This window comes from Tamandua tetradactyla, chromosome 5 (genome assembly GCF_023851605.1).
Source record: "Tamandua tetradactyla isolate mTamTet1 chromosome 5, mTamTet1.pri, whole genome shotgun sequence".
In the NCBI taxonomy this organism is placed as follows: Eukaryota; Metazoa; Chordata; class Mammalia; order Pilosa; family Myrmecophagidae; genus Tamandua; species Tamandua tetradactyla.
Genome location: NC_135331.1, coordinates 43,713,282 through 43,735,685, shown reverse-complemented (window position 1 = coordinate 43,735,685; position 22,404 = coordinate 43,713,282). Strand labels below are relative to the sequence as shown.

Below are 22,404 nucleotides of genomic sequence, written 5' to 3'. Positions count from 1 at the left end.
ACTGCATTTATTTGGTATGACTACTCTGATTAGCACACATTAGCAAGACTTTTACTGAAAAGTATATGTCCTAGGTGAACACTAATAAAATTAGTAACCCAATGATCTGCAGATTTTCACTTAGCCATCACTCACTGTACCACAAAGGATGAGTTCATTTTTTTAAAAACAAGTGTTATCTTGGTTACAAAGAAATAAAACTAAATATTTACATGTGGTTTTGGGTTCTGAATCTAAGAAGCAAGCAATACAGGCATAGCTCAAATTTAATTCATGACGTATAACTAGAAATTATGTACATATTTATTAAAGACAAACCAGCTAATCAATTACCATTACCACTCCAAACTGAAGTGCATAATTAAAATATATTATGAAAGTTATGAAATGATACATAGCAATGATATAAATTGCTGTACCTAAATCTTTGTGGGGAGTACTTATATTTTGCCCTATGCAACGCTAGATTGAGTAATATCGTATGTTCAAGAACTACTGTGGGAAAAAGCTAAATTCTACCTAAATTCTGACATGCATATTCCTTACTGGATACAGTAATAGTATTAGACATTGTAAAATAGCAGTCTCATATCACAAGTCCACTGGTTTAGGATAAAGGAAAATTATAAAGGGTTTATTCCAATTCAGGAGTTTTGTTAAACATTTCTCATAAATACTGTCAACTACCAAGATTTCTTATTAAAAACTTGTTCCCATACTGAATGAGGCTGAATGTGAGAATGATGGAGGAGGCCTGGGGGCACAAATGAAATCAGAACGAAAGACAGATGATAAAGACTGAGATGGTATAATCTAGGAATGCTTCGAGTGTATAATAATAGTGACTAAATGTAAAAATTTAAAAATGTTTTTGTTATGAGGATGGACAAAAGAATGCCAATACTGCAGGATGCTGAAAATAGATGGTAATTCACATTTTAAAACTTTAACTTACTTGTGAGACTAAAGCAAAAAATGTTATTTGGTACAAAACTTATATTTTGACTAGTGCATTTTCTAATATAACTTATATGGACAGCTTAACTGAACACCATAGTACGTGAAACCTTGAATAGGGCATGAGATTTTGTAGGTTTGTCCAGAGTGATGCTCTGATAAATCTCAAAGTGATTTGAACAGTGAACAAAAAATATTTGCAAAGTTCCCTTGGTGGAATGGTGAGAAAGGGGGAAAATTCAACTTCCCCAAGAGAATTCTTGATATTCTCACAAGCAGTGGGGACAACCAAAGCAATAGGCTGAGCCCCCAATCTTGGGGTTTGTTCATACGAAACTTAACCCCACAAAGGATAGGTCAAGCCTACTTAAAATTAGGCCTAAGAGTCACTCCCAAGAGAACCTCTTTTATTGCTCAGATATGGCCTCTCTCTCCAGCCAACATAACAAGCAAACTAACCGCCCCCACAATCTACACGGGACATGACTCTCAGGGGTGTGGACCCTCCAGGCAACGTGGGACAGAAATCCTAGAATGAGCTGAGAGTCAGCATCAAGGGATTGAGAAAACCTTCTCGACCAAAAGGGGGAAGAGTGAAATGAGACAAAATAAAGTGTCAATGGCTGAGAGATTCCAGAGTGGAGAGGTTATCCTGGAGGCTATTCTTAGGCATTAAATAGATATCTCCTTGTTGGTCAAGATGTAAAAGAGAGGCTGGAGGGAAGTGCCTGAAAAAACGTAGAGCTGTGTTCCAGTAGCCATGTTTCCTGAAGATGATTGTATAATGATACAGCTTTCACAATGTGACTGTGATTGTGAAAACCTTGTGTCTGATGCTCCGTTTATCTACCTTATTGACAGATGAGTAAAACATATGGATCAAAAATAAATAAATAACAGGGGGAACAAATGTTAAAATAAATTTAGTAGATTGAAATGCTAGTGATCAATGAAAGGGAGGGGTAAGGGATATGGTATGTATGTTTTTTTTGTTTTCTTTTTATTTCTTTTTTCTGAACTGATGCAAATGTTCTCAGAAATTATGATGATGAATATACAACTGTGTGATGATATTGTGAGTCACTGATTATATAACAAGAATGGAATGATCATATGGTAAGAATGTTTGTGTTTGTATGTGGATGTTTCATAAATAAATAAAAAAACAAAAACAAAAATCTGTTCCCATACACAAGGAACATTCGGTTGACATTTAAACAAAAAGATCTGCTTTGTAAAGTTTCTCTTTTTCCTCATACTTTTATCTGTTCAGGAAAAGAAATATACTGGCCTCAAAAAATTGAGAAGGAATTAGACCACTGTTCCTCACTATTACTAAGGGTTCCTATTCCTTCAGAGGCCACATCTCATGACACTGCACTACATACTGTCTCCCGTCTTGGTCATGTGCCACCTCCTCTCCCCCCCAACTCTTGCCCTTTTAGGAGAGAAAAGTCAAGATCCTTTTATATACCCCTATCAATCATTCCTCTATCAGGAAAGTGATTCACTTTGGTTTCTTTACCATCTGATTGGTGAGGCTGCTCTTCCATACTAGGACCATGATTCTTCTGATCTCTTCTGATGCAGGAAAAAAAACTAAACTTCATTTGAGAAATTAACAACTCCAGTATCATGTTTTGCTATTGCCAAATTAGTGCTACCAGAATTCTTGAAGAATAGATTGGCATTACATTTATTCTCTGGAACTAGAAAACATATATACCCTATTACCAGTACTGTATAACTGACTCTTGATAAAGGCAATTTAGTTCAAGATTTCTGATCTCATATCCTCTTTTACCCTATAGGGAAAAAATAAGTGTTACTAAAACAGTTACTTGGAATCTGTATAAGCCATTCACATAAAAATCTTATGTCTTCTAAAAACCTTAAAGCAGTATTTTTAACTCAAAACTTTAAACAATATGTCACTGTGAATAAAACAGGTCCTATTTCCAAAGCTCTAACTCTTGGCTTGGGAATTCTGAGGTGCTTCTGGAAAGCATCTGCCTTTTTGGAAATCTGCAATTTTCTTTACTTAAGAGCCATATTCACAACTAAAGTATTTTAGTAATCAGTATGGCATCCCTGCTGAATACATCAGTATCAGTTTTTAAACTAAATAATGTCATACATCTATATATGTTAGATTTTCATAACTATTTGGAAAGAGTACTCTCAGAGGCTTAGATAAGGCATAAAATGGTATCTAGTGTGTGACTGAGATCAATTGTAAAGCTGGAAGGGCAAAAGTTACCTCCATGGTTCTATATAAAGTAATGTAAGCTCCCCAGAAATAGATTCAAGTAAGGGTCTTCCATTTCTAAAGAGTAAGCGCACTAAGATTTTTTTTAACAGCAACCTTAGGAGTGACATGAATTTCTGTTTGACTCCTGGTATACATGTGCATAATCATTTTATGTAAATATCAAGAACAAGTAAAAAGACAGGAGCAGCAGAGCCCCATTTAAAACCATATATATACACACACACAAGCATATACATAAAATTATACAAGCAAAATTTGTATTGACAGCATACAATTTATAGCTCCCTATCAGTAGTCATTAGCAAACTACATTAAAAAAGCCATGAACAAGATATAGGGATATTTTGCCACTAAGGGATCCTTACAATCAGGTTTTCAACAAGTCTTTGGGCTGCAGTTGACAGTTCACAATTGCAGCCATTCATTAGAGTTCCTGGAATGCGGGCCTACAGAGTTCACATTGGTCAGCTATCTATGGAAAATGATCTGTACTCTGTTTCTTCTCCAAAAGGGCCAGTAATATTTTGCACCTCCCCCCATTTACAGAAAAGGAATCTGTGAAGTATGTTGGTGGTTTAAACAAACTTTCTAATATTCATTGTAAAAGTGGCTACACAGTTTTCTAGGAACTGTATTTTCAGGCATCATTATACAGTCCAGTATACACAACATCAGTTTGAGGAGTCTCAGTGACTGACGGTAAACCTGTCTAATTAGGATGGCTAGAATGATATTACATAAACTTACGGTCATTAATGATAAAGGGTCAAAAGGCAATGCTTACTGAAAAGAAATAAGATATGAGCCTTTTTAAAGGTATGATAATATTATTAAATGTATCACCATATGCCTGGTTCTTTAACATAAATGATCTAAAAAATAGGCCAATATGTTGGTCTTGAATTAGGTATGGAAACAAAATTAGTTTTTAATACCTATTAATCTTGATCACCTCATCAATAGGTTTTTGTTAATTAATCTCCCATTTCCCTTCCTTTTCTCAAAAAAAAAAGATACTATTTTCAGTAATATCTTAAAATTTTAAAGCAAACATCTTATTTACAAACGTTTCCTTAGGGCCTGAAATATGTCAACCTGGTCACAAAATTTAAATCATAATTACTTGATATCTCACCACAATCTGCTTTAATTTTACATTTGAATGAATGAAAAAAAATGCAGATTTTAAGAAGAAACCCAAAATCACCAGATTAAGATTTTTAGTTAGATAATTCTACCCCCTCAAACATATTCATCTCAATAACTTAAATATATGCATGGAAAAACTGTTATTTAATTTCAAGCATAAAAACTTTGAAAGCCCCTCTGTTTAACAAAGGCTTTCCATTAAAAAAAGAAGAAAATACTATTTCTACTTAATGGATTTATTCCTTCACCAGGTGTGTTGGTTCAGCCACAAGAGTCAAATGTGTAAGATTACATTTTAGAAGTTAGCTAACAAATTAAAAACCAATAAAGACCATAATAAAAATTAAGAATGCACATTGGATAAGAGATGTGCCCCATTCAAAAAATACTCGACTGTACAAATATCAAAACCCCTGCACTGGATTAACTTGTTGCAAATGATAAGAACACTGATACAGCAATATCTGGAGTTCAAACATTTACATGTATAGAAGTGAAATTCCTGAGATTATCAACTTTTAAAAGAAGTGAAATAAATGCATCTTTGAGGTCATACCCTAAAGAATACATTCCAGAGTTTCCATTGCCAAAAGATCTCTTTGCTTTGAGCCACATCATCATATTGAAGTTTTGGGGAATGTAATTACATATGCTGTAAACTGAGAGGAGGGAAAATGTATTCTTTCTCATGGCTGTCTGTGTGTAAGGGGGTGGTGGGGAGAATGGGAAACCAGCCATTGTTTCTTGAAGAGATGTGATGGCAGTGTACAGGAGCAGAGAGGTAACTAAATGCTTTTATTAATCCATGAGAGAAAATTGGGTTCTGGCAGTTAGAAAACGGAAGATGTCTGTTGACTATTACCAAAGGTGAAAAAATTAATCTCAATCTGTGTGTGTAAAGTGAAATATGGAAGCAACTATAAAAGTAAGAGGGATTCTTCTGGTTGGTTTGTGGAATCAGTGTCCTTACATGGTAGTCCCATCCATATAAAATTTCTCAATGACTAGCTAGCTGAGCTCACTTATGGATAATGGTATTCTCTAATGGCTCTCAAAAGGAAGAAAGACTCCCCACAAGCAAGTCACCTACAAAAAAAAGGTGAACTTTGAATTACAAACAGCAGAGGACGAATGAATTTCAGTGAGCATTTTTCAAACCAACAGAAGTTAAAAAAAATCCAAGGCTAATTAGAAACAGAAAACAAAGAAAAGGATGTAAAGGAACTCAGAAGAAACATAGGAAGAAAAAGCTTTAACAGATCTTATTGTATTCTTCTACATACCAATTATTTTGGGAATCCTAAAAAGTTCTCACCTTTTTAACACCTAAAATAAACGTCTCTCAAAATAAAACCTCAGCAAATAAATGTCTAACTGCAAAAGCACCTGAAACTTACTTTGCAATCTTTAAATGTGATTGTAAAGTTTTCTAACAATTCAATTATAAAATTTTGCATTATGTCAAGTATCAAATTTTCAGGCGACCTTTCCTCACAACCACTAAAAATCCTCACTACACCATAACCAAACATTAACTGTTGGAGAATTGGTGTGTCAATACACCAATTTTTCACTTAAACCATTAGAAGCATCCCTTAAATAAAGGGAGCCAACTGTTGACATTTATAGTTTTACTATAAAATTACTCTAATTTCAAGAACTACAACTTTCATTAATGGTACAGTTTATTTCCTCCTTCACCTATAGAAAAAGACTAATGGAAGATAAAAATATCTTCCCAATATATATATTTTAAAACCAAACAAGCCACAGATGTCACTGTGAAACCTTCTATCCCCTTTTATTAAAAGGCTGACTGAAATATACTCTTCAAAGCTGGATTTGACATTTCATCAATATCTCCAGCCTTTCCAGAAACATTGGATACAATTCCTTATGTAGATCTTTCCCTACTAGAGGTACTTCAGGTTTTCCAGAATGAGAAACTTTTCTAATAAGTTCATGTCTCACCCTCAAAACCCACACTGACAAAATTCTCTGTCATCAGTATTCAAGTGTGACTAATACCTAAGGGATGACCCTTGGAGAATGACCTACTAGTTACTACTTCTAAATTGTGAGGATTAACCTAAAACCCACGTTTTTGAATAACCAATGTGGCATTCTACCCATTCTTAAAAACAACTGTGACAAGACCAGTTCTCTCATGACATACCTTTAAATCAGCAATCTAAAACTGTCTTTCCAAGAACTAATACATAAATCTTATTAAACAAACTAAATTTTATATTTAAAAAATGCTAAATCTCAAATTGCAAAAAGAAATATCCTAAAATTGTATCCTGACCTACAATATTTGGCCAAGCTATCCATCAAATATTCAAAATAAAGATTTCCATACCTGTCTTCATCACCATCAACAGGAATAGCTATGCTGAATACAGAGGTGGCGAGACTGTTCATAGGTGTTAACTGAAGGGGGTTTGCCAGGGCATCTGCAACAGGAGGCTTCACAACAGACTTATTTTCAGCAATGAGAGAAAGTGGTGGTTGAGGTAGGGGTTCTGATTTTCTTCTAGTATCGTCCACTTGCCCGACTAAAGGCTGGGCCTGGGTCTGAAACTGGCCTAGGTCGGCCTGTGGCAGACTCGGGGCGTTGGGCGCGCCTGGCGCCAAGGGCAGCCCAGCGTGCGGGAGGACGCCGGCGCTCCTGCCTACTGGCGCGAGGCTGCTCAGCGGCTGCGACTGGCCCAGAGGCGCGGGGACATTTGGCATAGTAACAGAAGTGGTGGAAACACTAGGCACGCTTGGAGCGGGCACGGCTGCAGGCACGTTTGGGACTCCGGGCACCACGGCGTGAGGGCCACTAGGCACGGCTGGCGCCTGACCACTGCCGCCTATGTGCGGCTGAGGTACGGACTGGGGCTGCCCAGCCCCGGGAAGGCCCAGGCCCGGTGGCACCACCCCTCCCACTGCGGCAGCCTGGGCCACTCCAGCCGGCTGACAAGAGGAGGCCTGTCCCGCCTGCACTGGACCCGGCCCCAGGGCCATAGCTTCACCCGGCTGGGTAGACGTGCCCATCATCTGCGCGCCCATCGCAGAGGCATTCGGGCCGGTGCCCACGGGAAGGCTGGCCGCCGTGGCGGGGACCGCTCCGGCGCCGGTGGACAAGGGCTGCGCGGGGCTGGGCGGCTGCAGGCCGGCCACGTGGTGCTGCAGGTAGTCACTCGGGCCGGAGGGCTGGACGGGCAGCAAATGCCCAGGAGGCAGCTGAGGTTGGGGATACGCGAACTGCTGCGTCGCAGAGGCGCTGGCTGCCGGGCCCGGCTGCGCAGGCAGGGACACGCTGGGCTGCGCCAGGGTTACATTCGTGGGCGGTAAACCTTGTGAGCTGGGTCCGGAAGAGACAACGCCGGGGCCGGTTCCCGGCGGCTGACTCGGCTGCGGAGTCGCCATCATCTGCTGCGGCCCGATCGCAGCTCCAGGGAACGGCAGCAGAGGAGTCGAGCTCTGAGCCACAGCCCCACCTACGGGCGGCGGCGGCTGCCCAACGCCAAAACTCTGCGGCTGGGCCGGAGCGGGCTGGCTCATTTTCTCCGATGGGGGTAGCTGTGACACAGCAGTCAAGGAGCTGTCAGTTCCCGAGTCGGGCCCGTGCGCCCCCTGCATGGAGGCTACCACCACCACCACCGACCCCCCGGTGGCGCCCAGGCCGCTGTCCCGCTCTGCAGTCTGGTCAAAAGTATTGCTGTGTCTAATGCAATCCCCGGACCTGGTCAGGACGCTGCTGTCTGAATCCCGCTCATAGTATTCCATACACGTCCATCGGCCGCGTCTATAGGGCTCCCCGCTCCCGTGGTCCAGCTTAATCACTCGAAAACGGGAACTACAAGTGGCGGGGGGCTGCGATGGGGCTGCCGTCCCGGGCCCGACAGACGAACCCATGACCGGGGGACCGCCTGGTGCCCCCGAGGCGGGAGCTGAGGTGGCGGCCGCCGTCAGGGTATTGGCCAGCGTTCCGGCCATGCTCCGGGCAGAAACGGATCCTCCTGCGTTTGCGGGGGCAGCCGCCGCGGCCGCCAACTGCCCATCCAGAAGGAGGTTTGGGGAGACAGCGCCTGGAGTCTCCGCATCTCCAACATTGTTAAGTGTCTCTTCGGAGGAGCTGCGTTCGCAGACCTCCTCAGGGCCGTAATCCGTGGCCCGGGAAACGTCGAATATCTCGGAGGAGACGTCCTCTGTGCGTGACTCGTCCGGATCGTCCAGGCTCTCTGTGTCCTCGGTGATGCTAGTGGCCACCTGGGCCGTGGTGACACTAGTGATCTGGAAGCAGCTCTTCTTCTTGGCCGGCATCTTGGACATGGTGAGGAAGGCTGAAGGGCAGAGAGGCACGTTGGCTCCTCTGGGATCCTGCCGGAAGCCGAGAGAGGCAGAGCACAGGCCCCCAAAGACAAGTTCGAGTCCTCGCTGGGGTCTAAGGCCCGCCGCTTTAAGAGTCACGGGCTGATCCGGCTCTGTGAGACATCTTCCCGGTTTCCGTCTATGTCTAGCGCCGACTCACTCCCGCGGCGGCTCCTCCTTCCTTTTCGCCTCCCGCAGCGGCGGCGCCTCAATTCAATCCCCTCAGAAGCGGCGAGAGCGCGATCCCCGAGGCGGGTCGGCTCCTTCCTCCCCGCGTCTCCGGGCCGCCGTGGTCAGTTCAGCTCCGCGCTCGGCGCGGTCTGCAGGCCCTGGCTGGGGGCGGGAGTGGGAGGGCGAAGGGGTGGAGGCGGCGGCGGCGGCGGCGGCGGCGGCGTGAGGGGCGGTGCTGCCCCGCTCGGGCTCCTCAGGCCGGTGCCGGCGTCAGCTCCGGCCTCTCCGACTCTGAGGAAAGGGGGAGGAGTGGCGAATCCGAAGCCGGGGATTCCTGATTCAGTCCGGAGCCGCGGGCCGGCGGCTGGGCTGTGGCGCGGGCGGGCGGCCCTCCCTCCCCGGCTTTAGCCGGAGCTCAGCCCCAGGGACATGCCGACTGCTCTGGCGGAAACCCGCTCCGGGGGAGGAGAAAGCCGGCTCGGTCCTCCCCTCACAGGGGGAGCCACCCCTGAAGAAGGCGGCGGCGGCCTCGGCCTTCCCTCGCGGCTCTTGAGTGAGGGGCGGCAGACGGCTGACGGGCGAGCGAGGCGCTCCGGTAGTGTGAGGTAGCGGTGGCTTCTTCGGTTCCTCCTTGGTGCGCTCGGTTCACAGGCCTTGGAGAAACTGAAATTCAAACTGCTGAGGCGGCGACTGCAGCTCCCTCCCCTCGGCAAAGATGGGGCTGAAATGGCCGCGCCAGGGATGCTGGGAGCAGCAGCAGCAGCCCCGCTGCTGCCGCGGCTGCCGACTAAAATGCCGCCGCTGCCGCAGCCGCGGGCGCCGCAGCCGCCGCCGTTCCGTGACGCACTGGCGTCGTGACGTCACCGTCCCGCCCCCTCCGGTTTCCTGCAGTTTCGCGTGGAAGCCTGAGAGGGGAGGCGGTGGGCGGGGCAAAAGGTTAAAAAAGGGGAGCGGTTTCTTTATTTCAAATTCTGTTAATTTAAATTTTGCTCTGAAGGTTTTTTTAAGAGTTGAAGAGAGAATCTATTTTAAATGCCACGCTTAGAGAAGCGCTAATCGAATGTTTTCTTCTCGGTTTGTTCCGAGGCACTGCAAGATGAGATTTTTAAGCAAAATCTTAGTGTAACAAGGGCGATAGGAATGAGGGCTGGGGGCATCTAGAAGGAAGAAGAAAAGAAGGTAGCTGGAGGGACCGAATCACTTAAAAAGACTTTCCTGAAGATAAATTTTGACTGCTATGGTTAGAAGAGGAAAATGTTGAGAGAAACGGGGATGATTAACCAAGAACAGCAAGCTGGATTGAGTCAGATAAATGATCTTTCGGCCAGAAATTGTCTCCAACAATGGCATCAGGGGATGGTTACTTGCCCAGGGTGAGGTCAGTTTAAAAAAAGGTTAGGGTTACCTAATTTTCCTGAATTTACTACGATTCCAGTATTGAAAAGTTAATTTAAACTCCTGAGACTTGTTTTTACTTTCAGCACGAAATCAGCTTATGGGCTCCATAAATGTAGAACCTACTGCGTTAAATAGTTATAGTTCTTCCTTTTGTTTATTATAAAACTCTTAGTTGGAGCCAAAGTGTTGTATGGTTTGGATTGGGCCAGAAGCAACCATAACTAAGTCAGAACCCTTTCATGTCGCAGCGCGGAGAGCAGCTATGAAAGTGCCGGCGAATTTATTATCATCTTGTAGCTACTTTCTGGTAAAGGAAAACAAGACCTTTAAAAAAAACCTTTTTTTAAATTGTATAATATAACATTTATACAAAGCAAAGAAAGAAAAAAGCAATAATTTTCAAAGCACTCTTCAACAAATAGATACAGGACAGTTTCCAGAATTTGTCATGAGCTACCATACCATCATCTCAGATTTTTTCCTTTTAGCTGCTCCAGAACATTGGAGACTAGAAGGAATACATATATATGTATTTTTATCATCACAATCGACTTTGTGTGAGTTAAAAATAACATATATACAAAAAAGCAATAATTTTCAAAGCACAGCACAATTAGTTATAGAACAGATTTCAGAGTTTGGTATGGGTTATAATTTCATAATTTTAGGTTCTTACTTCTAGCTGCTCTAAGATACTAGAGACTAAAAGAAATATCAATGTAATGATTCAGCAATTATACTGATTTGTTAAGCCCTACCTTCTCGGTAGGACTCCACCATCACCTTTGATCTTTCTCCCACTCTTTTGGGGTATTCAGGCTGTGCCCATTCTGTTTCATGTTGGAGGGGGCTAAAGCCATTCTTCTCAACAGTTAAGAAATGGGGAAAGGGGAGCTGCTCTTGAACTTGGACATAAGAATGAAGTCAGCCTGGAGGCAAAATGTAAGAAATTTTGCCCGAAATACAGATTTTATATCTACTGCAGTTTTAGCGATTACAACATGATGACTTAGATAAATCAGTTAATCTCCAGCTTTTGAAGAATAGAAATACTTTTTTTTTCTCCCAAAGAATGTTTTAAGATTAAAATTCATACAGAGTTTTTGGCCTTAGTTGTAAATTTAAGGAGATAAATCTTTTAATCTTAGTAGGAACCATGTCCTCTAAGCCCAGTTGACTGAGGTCAGGATGTAAAATAAGACCACATAATAACATCCCTGTTTCTTAAGGGGGTGGGAGGGAGTAAAGGAGCAAAATGTAACGTTATGCCACTATTGTGGCAGAGATAGATAATGGAATGTTTCATTTCTAAATCTGTAATTTCAGTAATTATTAGAGACAGTTTTCCACCAATAAGTTAGATGAACTTATAAAAGTTTAATTTTGGATTTATTTACTAGATTGGTAAAAGTAGTGGTGTTGAATGTGGGGTTTTGGAAAAATAAGTGTATGCCTGCTTGGCCCATTACATTATTTTATTAAGTGGGCTATATTCCTGGTAAGATAGGGTTAAAGATGTTAAAAGACATCTTAGGGGAAAAAAAATAAGATTTATAAAATTAAAACATTGCATTTAGATATTTAAGAATTTTTGTGTGTGTTTAAACTAATCAGATAGCTGTCTTCAAAGTAACGTTTTTCAAAACTTTTAAAGGCCCTAGCTGCTTTTAAATTTTACCCTTGAAAAAATGTAGAGAATTTATTGCATAAAACTGCTATGAAGAAACTGGAATTCTAGTTGTTGTAAATAAATTTAAGATCATTGTAAAAAGGACAAAGATGGTACACTATCATCAAATTACAAAAATCTATAATTCATAATTGGTTCACAAAGGATTAAAAGCCTTAGGTAAGTAAATAAGTCAAATGATAGAAAGCAGGATATACATGCAAGTACATATGCTCCATGTATGGTGAGTTGATAATAAGTAACATGACAGCCTAGGATTATAACCCAACTTACCAGAACTAGAGAGATACCTGGAGTCCAAAAACTCAAGACTAAGCATAACAGAGGGTTGCAACTATCCTGGTTCTGGGTCTGCACCCAGAAATCATAGGTGGAGCCTGTGGAAACCCTCTGAAATGCTCCTAGAGCCTCAACTTGACTGTCTTGCAGTTGGTACTTCCCTCAAAGACTTCAAATTAAAGCAATGTATGGAAAGCTCATCCAAATAGAACAAAGCAGGGAAGAGAAAAAGAAAAAGAAAAGCACTTAGGGAGGAAGGATTATGTTCAATGATGAAAAAACTGCTGCACCAAGATCCTTTCATCATTCATAAGCTTTACACTACCCAATTCTACTAGGTTATTATCTAATGACATCGGTACCAGATGGTGTATTGTTTTGTAATTACAAGATACTGGTATGTGAATTGCAGATACCCAAGAAAACCCAACTTTTGTTTTTTTCCAATGAATATATATTATAGTTAAATAATAATAATACATTTATTTAAACATTTTAGGATAATAGAAAAGAAAATCATACTTTTAGTAGAAAGTAAGCAACTGGCTAGACTAAGTGAAGTAACCCTTTAGAATTAATATTATCAGTCAGTCACATTTATTGAGTATTAGGAATTTATACAACCTGTACCTGAGCCAAAAAGTTTTTCTGGGATTTAAGAATAACTTATGTTTATTTTGTATGTTTTTATCACTAAATTGTTATGAAAATACAAAATAGAGACATAGTATTGTTTTTACATCTAAACAAGTAGTAGTTAACCTTTATGTAGCTCTTGTCACAAACTACATGTTTATATGAGTACAAAATCACTGACTCATTACATTTTGTAAATTTTCCTTTTAGATCTTGTAGGAAGTAAAAAGTGGAGTTACAAACAAAAAAATACGATAGTACTGATATTTGTATTTATCCATGTCATTACCCTCACTGGAGATCTTTATTTCTTCATGTGGCTTCCAACTATTATTGATTGTTCTCTCCTTTCAACCTGCAGAACTCTTGTCAATATCTCCTGTAGGGCAGGTCTAGTGGTGATGAATGCCCTCAGCTTTTGTCTATCTGGGAATGTCTTAATCTTTCCCTCATTTTTGAAAGACTGTTTTGACAGATAAAGAATTATTGAGAGGCAACTTATTACTTTTAGCATTTTGAATATGTAATCTCACTGCATTTTTTGCCTCCATTTAATCAGATGAGAAATGAACACTTAATTTTATTGAGGCTCTTTTGTATATGACAGGCTGCTTCATCCTGGCTTTCAGAATTCTCTCTTTATCTTTGACATACAATAGTTTGAATATATTATGATGCATTGTGGGTCTGTTTGGGTTTGTCCTCTTTGGAGTTTGTTGAATGTCTTGGGTGTGTATATTTGTGTCTTTCATTAAGTTTGGGAAGTTTTCAGACATTATTTCTTTTTAAATATTTTTATTGACAAAGCAAAACATTCTTAACATATGAACATTCCATACTTGGTGTGCAATCAATGGCTCATAATATCATCACATAGTTGTATATATTCATCACCATGATCATTTCTTAGAACATTTGCATCACTCCAGAAAAAGAAATACAAAGAAAAAAGATATTATTTCTTGAATATTCTCTCTGCTCTTTTCTCTCTTTCTTCTCCTTCTGAGATTTCCACAATGCATATTTTGGTATACTTGTTGGTGTCCCACAGGTTCCTCAGGCTCTGTTCATTTTTCTTCATTCTTCTCTCTCTCAGACCAAATGATTTTAATTGTCTTATCTTCAAGTTCACTGATTCTTTCTTTTGCCAGATCCAATCTGCTATTAAACCCCTCTAGGGAATTTTTAATATCTATTACTGTGGTCTTCAGCTCTATTTGGTTCCTTTTCTTAATTTCCATCTCTCTATTGATAGTCTTTTTGTGTTCATCTGTCATTTTCTTGCTTTCCTTTGGTTCTTTGTCCATGTTTTCCTTTGGCTTTTTGAGTATATTTAGGACCATTAAGAAAAAACCTCTTTGGTATGTCCTAGGTCTGGTCCTTCTCATCATGGTTTCTTGTTTAATCTTATCCTTTACCAAGGCCATCATTTTCTGTTTCTTGGTATATTTTATAGCCTTTTGTTAAAACCTGGATATTTTTATATTTTAATGTGCTACCGCTAGAATTTAGACTCCGAGACATCTATTCCTTAAGCTTGTTTCCAGCTAGTGTTTGACAGAGCTTTCCCTAAATGCTAAGAGCTAACAAATGAAGAAGAAAAGGAGAAGAGGAGGAAGAGGAGAAGAAAGAGTAGGTAGAGGAGGAGGAGGAAGAAGAAGAAGATAGATAGAAAGAAAATACCTTTCCTAATCTTTGCAGGTTGATCCTGTGCAAGTGCTTCCTAGATTATCAATTCAATGAGTTTAGAGAATAGCTCTAGGCCAAGGCATGGGGCCTCCCTGATCCTTTCTGCTTATGATCTTGTTTTAGGTATGCAGTATGGTCCTATGGATTTCCCTTTTTATTTACATGGCTATGAATTTCTCCTGTTCCCTAAGAAATAGTTTCCTCACGATCCTAGACACTGCACTGTTTGCCCTAAAGCCATCAATCTCTTGCCCATGGCATTCTGTACGAGAGCTCTGTGAGTTGTCTTCTACATAAAGGGAAAGTTCTGGGATGGGGATACCCTGAGGCCATCACTAAACAGATCTAGCCAGATATATAAGCTCCCAGTTTTAGTACTAGGGTTACTCTGCTCCCTCCAGTATGAGGATCAGGGTCTGCACTGGGACATTAGGCCAGCTCTACCTTGAGCCTGTAAAGGGTTGAGGGAGGACCAGCCAGGGTGCCAGGAGATGCTATCACTTTTAAGCACCCTTTTTCTCCATTCAGCCCTCACCCTATTACTACAGTCCTTTAACTGTTTCTGTAGCTTGAGAAAGATGTTTCTTCTAGTTCTTGCCAGTTGTTTAAAGCTTCCATGGGAGGACAGAACCCTGGTGTATCTCACTCTGCCATCTTGATGGGATAGGACCATTTTTCCCCACTTAAAATTTTAAGTTGTTCTTTTAATACAAAACATTGACAATTTATTGACTTCTGGTTTATAGTTTCCTCTTAATGTTACATTATTGGTTTATAAAATTTAAAAAAATACATGTTAGTGTAGAAGTTTGGATAAATTGGATTTAGACATGAGGGATGGTCTAAATGTTCTTGGCTGAAAATCTTAAGGTCATTGTAACCTGACTGATTGACTATGCTACTTTACTTTTTTATTTAATTTCTTTCTTATTTGTTTTTATTTATTTATTTTGATTGGCTACTTTTAATTCATAGGTCCCAAAGGTTGAAATGCACAGATAGAATCTTAAAGACCTTGTATTCCCAGTTGCGTTTTAATTCCAAAATAACTAGCTCTTTAGTCCTGGAAAGAAAACACTTAGCATTTATGCTTAGAATACTTTAAATCCTACTTAAAGAATATTCATATTCATCATAAACTCAATCCATAATTCATGTTTGCATAAGGATTTGGGTATTACTTAAAATGGTCATATAATAAACTTTTTCTGAAAGCTAATATTCACACATACCTCCCATCCCTCAACTGGGATGTTTGAAGGAGACGGAAGCCAGTAAGAAACATAGGATGAAAAATGCAAAACTAAGGTGAAACGTTAACCAAAGAGTTGTTCCAATGTTGGCCATCAAATCCCTAACAGTTTAAGACACACATTTTGTGTCATATGCCTATTTTTAAATTAAATGAACTGTTTACAGATATATGTTCACCTTCAAATATTTAGAATGTTGTCTATTTGCACCCCATTTTTTCCCTGAATTTTGATACTGTTCATTCTTCTTTGCATATTGCTATGTATACTCAAGAAGTGTTGTATTCTACATTTTTAGCTTATGACTACTTAATTATTACTTGTTTTATATGTAATCCATCAATATAATTGTTCTACCTTCTAAGGAAAATGAAAAAATCCACCTCCAGCACACACAAGAAGCATATTTTCAAGAAAGGTAAATTATGAAAGATTATATTAACCAAGAATTCAACAATTGAATTTCTTTAATCTTGCTTAACTGCTATGCTTAAAATAATTTTACTTATAATTATTTCATTAAAATATATATTTTTTGATGCAAGAAAAAAAATACTCCTGGTAGCATCAAGTTTGTGTTGAACCAGCAGCTCTGAATGTAATGGCATCAGCTCTTCTTGTTCATTCAACAGATATTTAGAAGCCCACTATGTACCAGCCTCTTTGCTTGAACTAGACAAGGATATACAGATCTTATATTTTAATAGGGGGAAACAGGCATCAAATAAATTAACAAATACATGTTTGTATATATCCAAATCATTATAAGTGTTAAGAAAAAACAAAATAACCATTGGGGTTTGGCAGGGCACTTCAGATGGGTGTTGGACAGGCTATCTGAGGAGGGATTTTTGAGCCATGGCCATGCTCATCCAGAGCTAGAAGAGGAGCCTTCTAGGAAGAGAGACAGGTAGGGCCAGTGGTCTGCAGTGGAAATCAGGAGGTAGTGGGGTGGGAGATGGGGACATATGAGAAGTAGGCCGGAGTCACATTGTGTGGATTTTGTAGTCTGAGTGAAGGCACATGTCTTTTATTTTAAAGGTAAGGTAAAGCCATAGGAGGGTTTAATGAGAGTACTAACAAGTCCTGATTTAAACTTAAAAAGGAATCTTTTTGGCTTTAACCTTTAGTATTTTAGACTTTGTTGTATATTGTTTAGAAAGATCTAAAAGCCTCTTACATGACCAAAGAAGAATTTCTATTTATACTGTTACAATATTTATCATACCAAAATGGTACAAGTATTTAACAATCTTTATGCCTTCTTTCTTTCTTTTTTTTTTAACTTTTTTTATTAATATAATATATATACAAAGTAAAGAAAGGAAAAAAGCAATAGTTTTCAAAGCACTCTTCAACAAGTAGTTACAGGACAGATCCCAGAGTTTACCATGGGCTACCATACCATCATTTCAGATTTTTCCTTCTAGCTGCTCCAGGACATTGGAGGATAGAAGGAATATATATATATTTTATCACTTTTTTTTTCTTTTTTGGTGAAAAATAACATATATACTAAAAAAGCAATAAATTTCAACGTGCAGTGCAACAATTAGTTATAGAACAGAATTCAGAGTTTGGTATGGGTTACAATTTCACAATTTTAGGTTTTGCCTTCTAGCTGCTCTAAGACACTGGAGACTAAAGAAATATCAATATAATGATTCAGCAATCATACTCATTTGTTAAACCCTATTTTCTTTGTATAACTCCACCATCCCCTTCGATCTTTCTCCCACTCTTTAGGAGTATTTGGGCTATGCACATTCAACTTTTTCATGTTGCAAAGGGCTGTCAATAATAAGGGGTAGGGAGATAGAACTAGCTGATGTTCTGGCTTTCTTTCTTTTTTAAACTTTTTATTTTGAAGTAATTTAATACTAATAGAAAAGTTGCAAAACTAATACAAAAAAAAAATACAAAGAACTCCAATATACCCTCTACCCAGATACCTAGATTCACACACTTTTAACATTTTGCGTATTCTTCTTCTATCTATATCTACTATCATCTATCTATCTGTCTAATCACTTTCTAAACATTTAAGAGTACATTGTACACAGCATACCCCATTTAAATGCTTCCATGTACATTTCCTGACAATAAGAATATTCACTTACAACTACATTCAGTACAATTATCAAATTCAAGAAATTTAACATCAATATAAAACAAACACTGTACTATTTTTTTCAATTGTCCCAATTATGTCCTTTGGGCATTTTCTCCATTATTAGGTACTGTCCAGGATCATGTATGACATTTGATTGTCTTTGTATCTTACCTTGTTTTTTATAGAGCTTTAATAACTTTGTAGAAAAACAACCAATTAAGAACCTGTAAGAGAGGGTGGGCCACAGTGGCTCAGTGGCAGTGTTCTTGCCTGCCATGCCGGAGACCTGGGTTTGGTTCCCAGTGCCTGCTCATGTAAAAAATAAATAAATAAAAAAAAATTTTTTAGAAAAAAAAGAACCTGTAAGAGAGAAATCTTTTCCTTTATGAGACAGTAAATCTAACATAATGACATTGATTTTGATTACTGAAGAGAAACTTGAAATATTCCATTTTTTTAAAACTCTGATCAACAGTGAAAAGAAATAATTTTGTTTAAATGTAATTATTAGAAAAGTGTGATTCAATCACCTAGCCTAGAGAGAAATATTCCTCCAAAAAGTACAGCTAATTCTAGGGAGGCTCAGGGTCAAGCATTATTTTTTTTCCCTTCCAGTGTGACAAAAAAACCTATATAAGTAAATGTAGGAAAGCTTTGAAGAGTTCAAGTAGTCACAAAAGGGCCAGAGTGAGTGGAGAGGCCCATATGGAAGAGGTTTGGGGTAAAGTCATGCATTTTGGTATTGGTGGGTTGTTTTACTTTTAGCAACTAATATTTTTTCTTTGTTCAGTTACAATTGACAGTGGGTAGTTTTTATTTTGTTTCACAGGCTATTGCTTTATTAGCAACAGAATGCTAAGACAACATTCCTTAATGAGGTGACTGTGGTGCCCTGTGAAGACACCTGGCTTGGGTGCCTTCTCACACCTTCATTCATCATCTTCCAATTCCAGTACTATATGTAGGAAGGTAGAATTTATTCTTACCAAGGTAAAATCCAAAGCAGGGTCACCATGTCTGAGAGCTTCAGCAGAGATAAATGCCTGGATCATTATTATTCTCTCTGGAACACACAAAACTAAGCTGTTTTACTAGTTGAGCATGGGAGAAGAAGCATCTAGATGTTTTATTCCATTGGCCCCAATGTAAATGTGAACAGGCTGGTATAAATTGCAAACAAAGAGGAGAATAAAGTTGGCTTGTTTCATCAAAAACTTTTGAAATTTATTGACTGTTCTTTTATTTGATGGGAATTGGTGTTTTATAAGGGGTGTTTATAAAGCATAAGGCTTAAAATGTGGGTAGCATGCCGTGGTTATTGTAGAAATTCTTTAAGAGGCTACACATGTTCCAGGGTTACATTTTGTTAAATATCATTATAAAACCCCTTAAATTATTTTACAACTTAATTATGATCAAGATATTGATCATAATACTTTACGAAGGTACCTTGTTATGGGTAAAAAATATTACCCAAACTGTATAGTATCCCCCTGATTAATGAAGTTTACCTGTAGTTGATTTCTGTTTTCAAAACTCTAAACCATTTTTGAAAATGAACATTTGTCATCATTTGATGATAATTTTTAAAATGTTAAAGTGGTAACTATCAAGTAAAAAGCAGTAAACCAAATTGTACCTTGTCTTTGAAAGGAAATTACATACATGCACAGAGAAGAAATAGGGGAGAATTTTAATCAGAAATAAAATCAGAAGTTTAACAGTGGTTATCACTCATTGATTTTTTTCTTTCTTTATTTTTTTGTATATTCTAAAGTTTTTACAATGATTACATATTTTTTTCCAAAAGTATTATTATTATTTTTTACTTTTTTTGGGGGGTGGGGGCAGTGCATGGTCCGGGGAATCGAAACTGGGTCTCCCGCATGGAAGGCAGGCATTCTAACCACTGAATAACCCATGCACCCCCTAAAGTGTTATTTTTATAGAAAGAAATGTATCTGGATCCCAGCCTAAACCCAAAATAGTTTTGTAAAGGCAAATCAACAGACGAGACCATAGTTTTAATGATTGAGATGAGATAGATACCTCATAATTGGTATTCAAAGATAGATTGTCCCTCAAGATAGTATATATTTGATTGCCATCAAAAGATGGCATTATAAATGGTTTTTACACATATGGAATAAAGATGAGTAATAGGGGGAACAAATGTTAAAATAAATTTAGAGTGAAATGCTGGTGAGGGGGAGGGGTGGGGGCATGGTATGTATGATTTTTTTCTGTTTTCTTTTTATTTCTTTTTCTGAATAGATGCATATGTTCCAAGAAATGATCGTGATGATGAATATGCAAATATGTGATGATATTGTGAATAACTGATTATATAAGTAGAATGGAATGATCAAAAGTTATGAATGTTTGCGTTTGTTTGGTGTTTTTTGGTATTGTAAAAAAAATTTAAAAATTAGTAAAAAAAGAAAATGTAAAAAATGGTTTTTACTTTTTCAGTTAAATCAAATAAATGCAAACAACTTTTGAGTTAATTTATGAAATATAAAGAAATTTAGGAAGGAATTAGAAGAGCATAAAGGGTGAAAATAATAAAAATGTAAGCAGTAAATTTGAAAGAAAATAGGATGTCAAGAAATCTTTGTTCTGTCATAGGCTGTGCAGCATACTGTGTAGCTATGCATTCTTAACAGGTCGTAACTTCTCTAGGTCTCAGTTTCTTCATCTGTAAAATAAGAGGGTTGACTAAGAGGATGACTTATTTTTAGTGCTGAGATTTTATGAATCTAAGACTTTTAAAGGAAAAGTTCGTATTTTGGTTTAATGTGCAACAGCAACATATAAATAGGACCATAAAATGTCTGGTTCTACTTTGGTCACACTCAGGTATGCTGGTTATTGGTCCCCACCTTCCGTCCTTTCTGTGTACTCCTTTGTGTTCCAGGAATGAAGTCCCTATGGTCTTCATCACTAGATATTCCTTGTCTTCTGGTCTCCAACTGGGTAGCACCAATAAGAGGTGTTCCAGGAGATCAGAGGGCAGGAGAACTGGGGCTTAGATTATTTCTTCTCTCTTCTTTCTCAGCTGAACTGAAATACTGGCTCTCATTGGGCTTCTTCAGGCTTCTTCTTCAAGGGTGGTAGCAGCTTTCCAAAATATTCAGGCTTTCCTGAATGCCTCAGTACTCTTAGTTGAGTCTCTTAAAGCTGCCCATTTCTGTAATTGTTCATTAGTTTGCTCTTGAAATGTCTTTTGAACTGTGCCTTCAGTTTCCTGCCAGGATTGAGTGAATACATCCAAGTGATATAAATTTTTCTGATTTTCACAACTTTGTTCAAATCCAAGGCTTCACACTTTTTACTCAGAGTACAACTAAAGTTCTGATAATAATCTACATGTTCTGTACTGTGCTTGTGTTCACTCTGGTTGAGCCATATGGTCTTTTGGCTATTCTAGCACAACAAGTTACCCTCCTTCCTTTGCATTGCTGTACTTTCTGCTTATTCCTTGAGATAGAGGTATGGCTACTTAACACACCTTCAGGTCTTTGTTTAAATGTGACCTTTTTGGTGGGGCCTATTCTGACCTAACTATTTGAAACTGCAAATCCCCCTGCCCTGTTCCTCTCCCCTTCTTTGTTTGTTTCTGTAGCACCTATCATCTTCTAATGTACTATATCATTACTTTTTTTTTTAATTGTCTAACTCCCCGAGCTAAAATGAATTGCTCTACCTCAAGGGCTCAAAGCATTTTGTTCACTTTTGTATCCCCAGCCTGGCACATAATTGGTTCTCAATAAATATTGTGTAAATAAATGAATTTTCCATTTTCACAACATCCTACAAGGGTTTCATTTCATTTTATGAAAGCAAAGCAATAAAAATACCTAAAATCATACAACATTTGTACAGGGGGAAGTTCCTTGCAAAGGCAGGTATTTTGTAAAAATTTATATTTAAAAGAAAGAAAAGCATGCTAATTATCAGACAAAAGTAGTTTCTTTATCTTTTTATAGAAGCAATTCCAGTCTTTGCAAAAATTTCAGAAAATATGCAAGCTATATATTGGATCATATGCAGAAGTTCTTAAGATAATAGCATCTTTAGCCCTTTGTAGAAAGCCTAAGATTGAAATTTTGATCAAGAATACATATTACTTGATCAAACACTAGCAATTCTTAATCATATCTTATTCAAGGCACATTGAAATATTTTAAGTAATAATCTAGCTAAAATAACATTTCCTCTATATAGGAAAATTTAATAAATAGAGTCGTCTTAGGGGGAAAAGTTTTTATTCTTTAGTTTTTAAAATATAGGTCTATAGCTATGTTGCTAGAGTAACAAACTATTGGGGAAAAAGCTCTACCTTGAATTCACAGAAACTAAAGGCTATGGATTAATGAATATCTAGGTTTTAAAAAAATGTCTTTTATAGACTCTTTGGGCTTTGTTTTCTTCC

At 38.7% G+C, this 22,404-nt stretch overlaps 1 protein-coding gene across 5 annotated transcripts in view; it reads right to left on the bottom strand.

Annotated features, from left to right (window-relative positions):
- TSC22D2 (TSC22 domain family member 2) overlaps positions 1-9,106 on the bottom strand; it is a 61,445-nt gene extending 52,339 nt beyond the window's left edge. For all 5 annotated transcript variants that reach the window (XR_013175842.1, XR_013175843.1, XR_013175844.1 and 2 more), the window contains exon 1: positions 6,741-9,106. Coding sequence is in view for 2 of the 5 variants with exons in the window: in XM_077160768.1 (XP_077016883.1) it covers positions 6,741-8,701 (1,961 nt within the window). In the remaining 3 variants the exon portion in view is untranslated. The remainder of the gene's footprint in view (positions 1-6,740) is intronic.
- Between the last annotated feature and the right edge of the window lie 13,298 nt (positions 9,107-22,404).